We start from the raw sequence: 11,664 nt of genomic DNA on the forward strand, positions 1-11,664 counted from the left end.
GATTGTCATTTGGGTCAATCGGGTCAAAGTTACTTAGAAGAAAACTTACAACAATAGAAACCCAGTTTTGCTTGATAACCGGCTGGGATGGAGGAAATGCACTGAAATTTTGCTCGTAGATGGCTTAAATGAATATTAAGCTTTGGATTGCATTAAGGGCCATTCATGTAAAGGTAACTGTAACTTAAAATCAGATGGTTTTCGATAGTAGATTGAGTTTGCTTTGAACAGTCGTTATATATTTTATACATACTTGTTCAGCTAGTTTTTTATGGAGACCTAGTTAGGATTGAATCATGGGAAAGTAGGGCAAAGGTAACTGGTTCTAAAGAAAAAGATTTCGGTTTCAACACAAACTGAACTATGGATGGAGGTGTTGCATTGAAATTTAAATCATTTTGTGTGTAGGTAGCTTACATGCAGACCTAGCGTTATATTTCTTCTAACGAAAGTTTTCACAATATCACTGTAAACAAAGGAAAAACAATTTCGTCTCAATAACTTACGTTTTGTTGGAGGTACTATGATGATTTTTTGTGAACAGGTAGCTTACATGAAGACCAGCTAGAGATTTTATGTTGAGTCAAGCAGTTTAGATCAAGATACAGGGGTTTTTCAGCACTGTCTGCGCCTCCGGAAAACGGAGGCACTCCCAAAGCAAACGGACCCGATCCAACACCGAAATTATAAAAAAAATCCCAATTTCCAAAATAAAGATATATTTTTGTTTAAAGAATGAAGTGTCTTAAAACTTGTGTGACTAACCAGTGTTTGTTTAGGTCAAAAATATCTGCTATATGGTTTTGACTGTTCAATTCTTATCTTGGAGTGTAACTGTAACTGAAAAACAAAACTGCAATACGTGAATAAACGCTGAACATGCCCAATATTGCATCTGTTTACAATGTATATAAAGAAGACAAAATAACAAATAAAAACAAATTATATTTGTTAAACCACTGAATTATTTAAGCATGATAAATTCACATTTTTTTCCCAAATGAGCTGTTTAATCGAAGCAAAAATTCCCAAAATGGCCAATTATGTCGCTAAAAATTTCCCAATTTGGTCAGACTCCTTTTCCCAAAAATAGGCAGAAAAACCCCTGAGATAATAAACAGTTTCAGATTAAGAACTTCAATTAGGATGTCGGTTTTGTGCTGTATGTATATAGCTTAACTGCAGACATACAAGTGGATTGCACTAATAGAGTATTTATTTGTTTACGTTAAACGTTGAGAACCTTGTTTCGCGGCAATACCATGTTTGTGGTTTAAGTATAAATAATGGATGTATTGTTAAATATGTTAAATGGGCATTTGTGTATACTCTCTTTGAGCATATATACTGCAAGGGACCTTTGTTTATAAGTGCCAAATACACAACACACCTAACTACATTACATTTACCGGTTGTTTGAACTATAAGTCGGTATTAAGTCTGGAGTGGGAAAATTGTTTGTCTGACACGCTGATAGCTACCACGCAATATTAAAAAATAATAATCTTGATTTACATATATTAACACTTTTTTAACATACTGAACACTTTCCATCGAAAACTCTGTATAGTTTTACTGTAAGCAATCGCAATGATGAAATATACATGTAGCTATACCGTAGCATCTGTGAATAGATTCACAATTAGAACATCGCACGTTGTTCTTTTGGTTATACAATTATTTTATGAACATTATAAAACATATTTAATAATTTAACGCTTCAATTTGGCGTCATCGGTTTTCTGATAGTTTTTCTTTCATGACTTTTTGACCGTTTTTAATAAATTTTTCTTTCATGACATTTTGACCGTTTTGGCCGTTATACTTTTTTCCATTATGTAAGCAAGAAATTCAACTAGTTACTTCCCCTTTTTTAAGAAGGACATTATTTAGATTCACGTTCAACTGTTAAAAAATGGACAAGTTTGTTGTGAGAAAACGAAAGAACGAGAGCGACAGTTCACAGAATAACAAGAAAACAAAATCGCAATCAAGTGCCGAAATCACAGAACAAAAATCTCTAAACGTAATTTTTTTAGTGAATGAACAACTAGAATGGCGAGAGATACGAAGAGAAAACTTAAACTGTGATTATTGTGTGTTATTTGGAAAGAAGAACGCCGACAGGATACTAGAGGAGTGTGAACGATGTTTGTCATACAACGAAGGACAACTCGCGAAAGTGCAGATATATGGCAAATGGCATGACATTCCACGAAAGCAAGTAATACCCCACTATTTATTTTATTAAAATAAACAATCACCAAGTCTAAAATCATTGGGCTTCATAGTTTAAGCATTGCAAAACCTTGTTTTTCGTTATATTTTGAGGTTGTTGTTTTTTCAAAACTAATGTATCAGTCTTAAAATGATTGACATCATATAGCCTTTTTTTAGACATGGGGATAGTCCATATAAACAGACTCCCAGAGCCTTTGATAATTTTTGCTATGGCGGCATGGTAGTCCATATGCACCCCTTCATAAACATGGGTGCAGTTTAGTCCATTTGCACCCCTTCATAAACATGGGTGCAGTTCAGCGTACGGAATCCGTGTGCTTCACTAAACAGACGTCGTCGAGACAAAGTGAGGAAAATAATGAATAAACTTCATAAACATGTTACATTTACCTGAATGGCATCCTACGGATGTTATCCTTTGTATGCACCCTATAAAAACACGACGATGTTTCAACGCACTTTTTTCGCTGACATTTTTATGTTTAAATTTGAAACAGTGTATTCTGTATTGAATACCACATCGTTATCGACTTTAATAGGCTCCATCACATAACCCAACATGCAAAATATTGGTGTACTGCGACCTTACAAATATTGGGTCAATTTTCCAATATGGCGAATACAGCGTACGAAAGAAAAACTAAGTCAATAAAAAGCAATTATTTCTTGCTTTAATGGTACCATTTGGATGAGTTTGTGGTTTAGACAGGTAAACTTTAATACGTTTTTGCAGTTTCAGTATTCCTTAACCCTTGCATTATTGATAACATTTTGCACCCATGGATAAGAGAGAGCGCATTGCAACTCTCAGCAACCCATTGGGTTATAAAGCTGAGAGTTGAATTATTGCAACTAGACATGGGGATAATCGATCTGGATGTTAAGCTTTTTATCATTGGTTGTGGCTGTTGTTTTTCAGTATTAATTAATCTAGAATCTTCTTAACCTACATATTATTTATTTTATTCTAAAGATATTGTCATCACATAATAAGGTCAAACACTGAATTGTGTAGCAAAGGAGTATCAGAAAGTCTTCATATATGTGTGAGAAGTATTTCTTGTTATAATCACATATTCTGATTGCATTAATGTGTTATGGATATAACTTAAAGGGGCCTTTTCACAGATTTTGGCATTTTTTAACTTATTCATTAAATGCTTTATATCGATAAATGTAAACATTGGATCGTAAAAGCTCCAGTAAAAAATCAAGAATAAAATTAAAAAAAGGAAAAGAACATTGGCCGGACCAGGTTTCGAACCAGTGACCCCTGGAGTCCTGCCATAGTCCTGAAGTAAAAACGCTTTAGCCTACTGCGCTCTTACGCCGAGTACATATACTTGAAGTATTTTATACCTTATATAAGCAATCTTCGTAGTTACACAAAATTTAACGACAAAAACAGAACTCTCCAAATTATTCAATCGTTTCGCGTTGCAACGCTTTATAATTTTTAGGTTTTAAAATCGTCAAAAGATGCATATAATGGCTATATTAGACCATGGTAAATGTTCAGTATTACTGTTTCCTCACAAATATCATAACTAAAACGAAAATTTGCGAATCTGAAACAACTTTTTTCAATTTTGTAAATTTACCAAAGCGTGAAAAGATCCCTTTAAGCAATTGTAACTTACCTTATTAAAATTATATACTAGTACATAAATTGGATACACATATGAAATATTCATCAGGTACTTGTTGTGCATTATCTTATGCAAACAGAATGAAAATGTGCTAATTTTGAATATCCACATTTGAAATGTTAGCAGACACCACCATTAGGGACTGAAATATGATTGTTATATAAACATGATCATGTAAGTTAAACGGGAAGTCATAGAGATTTCTTAACCAGTGTGCTACAAGTAGCTTCGTCATTTCTTAGGCTTTCAAAACACGTGTCCCATCTATTACATCATAGCATATTCCAAAAACAGTGTTTGTTAAGGAACAAAATAACTGACATGGGCTAATAATTACACAGCAAATACCATTTTGATGCAAAGTTCAGTTGACTAAATTCATTTTGACTTGGCAACACAAAACCTGTTGATATTTTCTCTAATAATAGTTTAGGTTTTATTCTAACTTGTAAACATTATTAAAAAGATTCCTGTTTTCCTTTGAGGTTGCCCATGGTGATGAAGGTCTTGCCTACAGCTTCTCAAACAACACTGTGCCTGCCAGACCATGGACACCATTCCTCTCGGCCATCAGAGATGTGATCAGTCAGAAAACAGGATACAACTTCAACTTTGTCCTCATAAACAGGTAGCAATAATGTTTGCCAAATCCTTTTACCGCTCAGATATTAAAGTCTCTTAGAAATTCACATTTAATAAAATGGACTTTCATAATCGACTCAAGGCTTCATATCAATCCATTAGACAGTGACAAAAAGCTTACAACATAAAACGGTTAAAACCTGAGCAGGAAAGGGTTAATCCTATTATACTACTATTTTAAGGTGCCTTTTCACAGATTTTGGCATTTTTTAACTTATTCATTAAATGCTTTATATCGAAAAATGTAAACATTGGATCGTAAAAGCTCCAGTAAAAAATCAAGAATAAAATTAAAAAAAGGAAAAGCACATTGCCCGGACCAGGTTTCGAACCAGTGACCCCTGGAGTCCTGCCAGAGTCCTGAAGTAAAAACGCTTTAGCCTACTGAGCTATTCCGCCAAGTACGGTACACTTACTTGACGTATTTTATACCTTATATAAGCAATCTTCGTAGTTTCACAAAATTTAACGACAAAAACAGAACTCTCCAAATTATTCAATCGTTTCGCGTTGCAACGCTTTATAATTTTTAGCTCATCTATTTTTTGAAAAAAAATTATGAGCTATTGTCATCACCTTGGCGTCGGCGTTGGCGTTGGCGTTGGCGTTGGCGTTGGCGTTGGCGTCGGCGTCCGGTTAAGTTTTGCGTTTAGGTCCACTTTTCTCAGAAAGTATCAATGCTATTGCATTCAAACTTGGTACACTTACTTACTATCATGAGGGGACTAGGCAGGCAAAGTTAGATAACTCTGGCGTGCATTTTGACAGAATTATGTGCCCTTTTTGTACTTAAAAAATTGCAAATTTTGGTTAAGTTTTGCGTTTAGTTCCACTTTTCTCAGTAAGTATCAATGCTATTGCATTCAAACTTGGTACACTTACTTACTATCATGAGGGGACTGGGCAGGCAAAGTTAGATAACTCTGGCATGCATTTTGACAGAATTATGTGCCCTTTTTATACTTAGAAAATTGACAATTTTGGTTAAGTTTTGTGTTTAGGTCCATTTTATTCCTTAAGCATCAAAGCTATTGCTTTCATACTTGCAACACTTACTAACTATCATAAGGGGACTGTGCAGGCAAAGTAATGTAACTCTGACTGGCATTTTGACAGAATTATGTGCCCTTTTTATACTTAGAAAATTGAAAATTTGATTAAGTTTTGTGTTTAGGTCCACTTTATTCCTACAGTATCAAAGCTATTGCTTTCATACTTGCAAGATTTATGAACTATCATAAGGGGACGGTGCAGGCAAAGTTATGTAACTCTGACTGGCATTTGGACGGAATTATGGGCCCTTTATACTTAGAAAATTGAAAATTTGGTTAAGATTTATGTTTTGGTCACTTTACCCCTAAAGTATCATAGATATTGCTTTCATACTTGGAACACTCACAAACTATCATAAGGGTACAGTAAAAGGACAAGTTGCATAACTCTGGTTGTCATTGTTACGGAATTATGGCCCTTTTTTGACTTAGTAACTTTTAATATATGGTTAAATTTTGTGTTTCGATCCACTCGAAGTATCAAGGCTATTGCTTTCAAACTTCAAATACTTACATGCTATCATGAGGTTACTGTACCTGGCAACTTGAATTTTACTTTGACCTTTGAATGACCTTGACTCTCAAGGTCAAATTATTAAATTTTGCTAAAATTGCCATAACTTCTTTATTTATGATTAGATTTGATTGATACTTTGATGAAACTACTCTTACCTGACATACCACAATAGACTTCACCCAAACCATCCCCCGTGCCCTCCCCCCCCCTCCCCCCCCTCCCCCCCCCCCCTAATTTTTTTTTTTTTTTTTTTTTTTTATAAGATCATCTCACAAATGACCACCACACCCTCACACTATACCCCCACCCCACCCCCCCACCCCCCCCCCAAATTTTTTTTTTTGATTTTTTTTTTTTTTTTTTTTTTTTTTTAAGATCATCTCACAAATTATCACCACACCCTCACACTATACCCCCCCCCCCCCCGATTTTTTTTTTTTTTTTTTTTTTTTTTCGCTTTTTTGGAAGATAATGTAATAAATGTCCACAACCCCACACTATACACCCCTCTTCACTCCACTCCTCCCTCCTTTGTGATTGAAAATGAGAGTCCCTTCACCTTTAAAAAGAAAATAGATGAGCGGTCTGCACCCGCAAGGCGGTGCTCTTGTTAGGTTTTAAAATCGTCAAAAGATGCATATAATGGCTATATTAGACCATGGTAAATGTTCAGTATTACTCTTTCCTCACAAATATCGTAACTAAAACGAAAATTTGCGAATCTGAAACAACTTTTTTCAATTTTGTCAATTTACCAAAGCGTGAAAAGATCCCTTTAAATAAGTTGTAGACATAGTTACTTTGTAAGTTGAAAGTCTGAAGCAACTGCACCAGTGTTAAAAATGCAAGAAATATGTGAGTGGATGTCAAAGTTAGCGGTAGTTTAAAAATGCCTTTTGTACCTAATTTGGACAAAACTGAACAATGCATGTCCATGCATTTTGATTGAAATGCATGATTTTAGGAACACATATCTGCAAATACTTATACTCCCAGTTTTAAAAGTATTGAACTCATAGTTTCAACTCTTTAGATAATTTCAACCAAATAGGTTACAGAATACTAAAGTATTAATAATGAAGACTTTCACACATGCAAATTTATTTCCAGTTACTTCATTCATTCAAGTTGTGTTATGGGAAAACTAGGCTTAAAGCAAGTATGAAGTGTTGTCCCAATAGCCAGTGCAGTCTTCACTTTCTGCATACACTGAATTTTCTTTTAGAAAACACCTTCTTTTAACAAAATAATCCATAAAAATGGAAAGTTTTGCCCCCCCCCCCCTGATCAGCCTGTGTATACTGCACAGGCTAAGATGAGAAAACACTTTGTTCATGCATGAAGCTGAGGTTTCCCTGAACGAGGCTTTTTTTATAGGTATAAAGATGGGCAAGATCACATGGGAGAACATCGTGATGATGAGAAGGACCTGGTGTTTGGTCATCCTATAGCCTCACTTTCGCTCGGGCAGTCAAGGGACTTCCTGTTCAAGCATGCTGATGCTCGGGGAAAGAATGCCACGCGCTCCATTGAGACTGTGAAAATACTGCTGGAGCATGGGAGTCTGTTGATGATGAAGCATCCCACTAACGTGTTCTGGTATCATTCATTACCGCAGAGGAAGAGGTTGATGAATGTGCGGATCAATATGACTTTTCGAATGATGGTGGTAAAGTAATATCCGAAAGTAATATGATTGTTAAAAAACTTGTATTTTACTTCTATCAAAATGTTTAATAAAGCATCTGTAATAAATATTCTTTAATTGACCTTTATGCATTTAAAGAGGATAAAGAATCACTGTGTAAAGATATAACTCTGCATTATTTAAGCATTTTCCTATCATGCACTTAAACATTCATGTTGACATTTATCTGTAATAATTACAAAATTGTGAAGGCACAAACTGTGTCATACAATACATATAAGTTGGAAGCATAAAGCAATGCACTTCCATTTGTATTCATCCTTAAATCTTGTCCAGACTGTTATTTACCAGGCAATTCTAAAATAACTTTCCACATGTGCAGAGGGTCAAGCAACAAGCGCAACAACTCATGTGTCCCTAGCTTTAAAGTAAATGTCATCCTTATGACTGTATGGGTATATAGCTAAATTTGGGTATTATGCTTTTATGTTATTGTTGTTATCTAATAAATGCCCTTATGTTGATTAGCTGAGTCTCAAAGCAATATCACTGTTTTGAGCGTCTCATATCACTGTTTGTATAATAAATGTGGCTTCTGACCTTCTGAGATATCATTTAAAAACATTTTCTGAGCAAGTCTCATTCAGTTTGAACTTATTATTATATTTCTGCTAAAATGTCTTCACCATAGCCATACAAATTTCCCTGACCCCAAACGGACATGTTATTCCACAGACCACAACCACTTTTACTCTTAGCAGAGTTATCGTACACATTTTCTGATAAAGATTCATGACAGTAGAACAAACATGCAACAAGAAAGCCATGGGCCCTAAGGCGCTGAACTGGGACCACAAGGAAATATACTATTCTGAGATGGTTAAGTTCAGAATAATTGAAGTACTTTATGAAACATCAATATAGAAGTACATTATGAAATACAAATATTAATGATACATAAATAAAACAAGAGGGCCATGATGGCCCTCAATCGCTCACCTGACTAACCTTGCTTCATGAACTTAAATTTTATTAGACCCATATACATTCCCAAGCCAAATTTCATTAATTAATACATTCTGACAAAATTTCATTCAGACAAAGTGAAAACTGTGACCTCTTTCATCTACACAAGGTTTTACTAGAATTGGCCTTATTGGTGAACTTATTTTTGACCCCAGATTACCCATATACGATCCAAAATCAGATATTATCAAGATAAACATTCTGACCATATTTCATTAAGATCATATGAAAACTATGACCTCTATTGTCTTAACAAAGTTTTCTATGATTTGACCTAGTGACTTAGTTTTTGATCCCAGATGACCCTAATACAATCCCAACCCAGATTTCATCAAGATTAATATTCTGACCAAATTTCATAAAGATTTAATGAAAACTGTGACCTCTACTGTCTACAAAAGTTTTTTTTTAATCTGACCTAGTTTTTGACCCTAGATGACCCAAATTCAATCCCAACCCAGATTTTAACAAGACAAACATTCTGACTATATTTCATTAAGGTCTGATGAAAACTGTGACCTCTATAGTCTACACAAGGTTTTTCTATTATTTGACCTAGTGCCTAGTTGCTGACCCCAGATGACCCAAATACAATCCAAACAGGGCTCCCCTGGCCCAAAAATTTCTGTAGCCAACATTTTAGCCAAATGGAATTTTGTGTAGCCAAATTTTAGAAACGTGTAGCCAAAGTTTAAGCAAAGCATTTGCAGGGGTCAAAGTTGGATATTTTGAAAATCCTGAACTTAAAGCTGGGGGCAAGGGGACCGCAGGGCCCTTGGTGGGTCCAGGGGACAAGGGGGCCGGAGGCCCCCGGAAGGTCCTGGATTCGACGCATTAAAAATGTGCCTGTACCTGTTCTGGTGATTCTATTTTCTTTAAAAAAAAACATACACATATATTTAAAAAATCTTCATGTATTTTATAAGGAACACACAATAGTTAGTCAGTCAAAAGGCAATTCATTCACATGCACCCTATGTCTGGCATGGACTCGACTGCAGGTGTTGCTTTTGAAGAACCCGGTAAAACCTGTAACAATCGTTACAAATTATTATATTTTGCACACATACTTTAAAAAGTAAATAATACATGTTTAATAAATGCAGAATCAAACGTTTGTCACCATTTATATTCACAGAATCATGCTGCCAGAAGCCTGTGATATACACCTAAGAAAAATTGGGTATGGTGGCTTCTGCTGAAGTTAAAATTGAAAATTTCAGCATGGGTTCCCCTAGTTTTTATCCCAATCGTTTTGTTTGAATGCTAAATAATTGTATCCCGGTGTGACCCAAATTCGACGATATAACGGTTACATGAAGCAATATTTAGCAAATAATTAAAGAAACAAGGGCTGTTTGTAAAACATGCATGCCCCCCATATGGGCTCTCCGTTGTGTGAATATGTTTTTTGTCACTGTGACCTTGAACTTTGACCTAGTGACCTGAAAATCAATAGGGGTCATCTGCCAGTCATTATATTGTACCTATGAAGTTTCATGATCCTAGGCATAAGCGTTCTTGAGTAATCATCTGGAAACCATTTTACTATTTCGGGTCACCGTGACCATGACCTTTGACCTAGTTACCTGAAAATCAATAGGGGTCATCTGCGAGTCATGATCAATCTACCTATCAAGTGTCTTTATCCTAGGAATAAGCGTTCTTTAGTTATCATTCAGAAACCATTTTACTATTTCGGGTCAACATGAACTTGACCTTTGACCTAGTGACCTCAAAATCGATAGGGGTCATCTGCGAGTCATGATCAATGTACCTATGAAGTTTCATGATCCTAGGCATAAGCGTTCTTGAGTTATCATCCGGAAACCATTTTACTATTTCGGGTCACCATGATCTTGACCTTTGACCTCAAAATCAATAGGGGTCATCTGCAAGTCATGATCAATGTACCTATGAAGTTTCATGATCGTAGCCATTAGCGTTCTTGAGTTATCATCTGGAAACCATTTTACTATTTCAGGTCACCGTGACCTTGACCTTTGATAGTGACCTGAAAATCAATAGGGGTCAACTGCCAGTCATGATCAATCTACCTATCAAGTTTCATGATCCTAGGCATAGGCGTTCTTGAGTTATCATCCGTAAACCATTTTACTATTTCGGGTCACCGTGACCTTGACCTTTGACCTAGTGACCTGAAAATCAATAGGGGTCATCTGCCGGTCATGATCAATGTACCTATGAAGTTTCATGATCATAGGCATAAGCGTTCTTGAGTTATCATCCGGAAACCATTTTACTATTTCGGGTCACCTTGACCTAGTGACCTGAAAATCAATAGGGGTCATCTGCCAGCCATTATCAATCTACCTTCAAAGTTTCATGATCCTAGGCATAAGCGTTCTTGAGTTATCATCCGGAAACCATTTTACTATTTTGGGTCACTGTGACCTTGACCTTTGACCTAGTGACCTGAAAATCAATAGGGGTCATCTGCGAGTCATGATGAATCTACCCATCAAGTTAAATGATCCTAGGCCTAAGCGTTCTTGAGTTATCCTCCGGAAACCATTTTACTATTTCGGGTAACTGTGACCCTTGACCTTTGACCTAGTGACCTCAAAATCAATAGGGGTCATCTGCGAGTCATGATCAATCTACCTATCAAGTTTCATGATCCAAGGCGTAAGCGTTCTTGAGTTATCATCCGGAAACCATTTTTCTATTTCGGGTCATCGTGACCTTGACCTTTGACGTGAAAATCAATAGGGGTCATCTGCGAGTCATGATCAATGTACCTATGAAGTTTCATGATCCTAGGCCCAAGCGTTCTTGAGTTATCATCCGGAAACCACCTGGTGGACGGACCGACCAACATGTGCAAAGCAATATACCCCCTCTTCTTCGAAGGGGGAAATAATAATG

At 36.0% G+C, this 11,664-nt stretch overlaps 1 protein-coding gene across 1 annotated transcript; it reads left to right on the plus strand.

Moving 5' to 3' along the window:
* The first annotated feature begins 1,855 nt into the window (after positions 1-1,855).
* On the plus strand, positions 1,856-7,856 carry LOC127850163 (DNA oxidative demethylase ALKBH2-like). The gene is made up of 3 exons (XM_052382989.1): positions 1,856-2,224; positions 4,376-4,518; positions 7,479-7,856. Exons 1-3 carry the CDS (start codon positions 1,916-1,918, stop codon positions 7,777-7,779), a joined length of 753 nt encoding a protein of 250 aa, XP_052238949.1. The 5' UTR covers positions 1,856-1,915; the 3' UTR covers positions 7,780-7,856.
* Positions 7,857-11,664: the final 3,808 nt, after the last annotated feature.

The sequence above is a fragment of the Dreissena polymorpha genome, chromosome 1, assembly GCF_020536995.1.
Source record: "Dreissena polymorpha isolate Duluth1 chromosome 1, UMN_Dpol_1.0, whole genome shotgun sequence".
NCBI classification, from domain to species: domain Eukaryota; kingdom Metazoa; phylum Mollusca; class Bivalvia; order Myida; family Dreissenidae; genus Dreissena; species Dreissena polymorpha.

Coding starts and splice junctions, on each gene's coding strand:
- LOC127850163 (XM_052382989.1), top strand. CDS start 1,916: ATGGACAAGTTTGTTGTGAGAAAACGAAAGAACGAGAGCGACAGTTCA. Junction 2,225..4,375: donor ATGACATTCCACGAAAGCAA/GTAATACCCCAC, acceptor TTTTCCTTTGAG/GTTGCCCATGGTGATGAAGG. Junction 4,519..7,478: donor AACTTTGTCCTCATAAACAG/GTAGCAATAATG, acceptor CTTTTTTTATAG/GTATAAAGATGGGCAAGATC.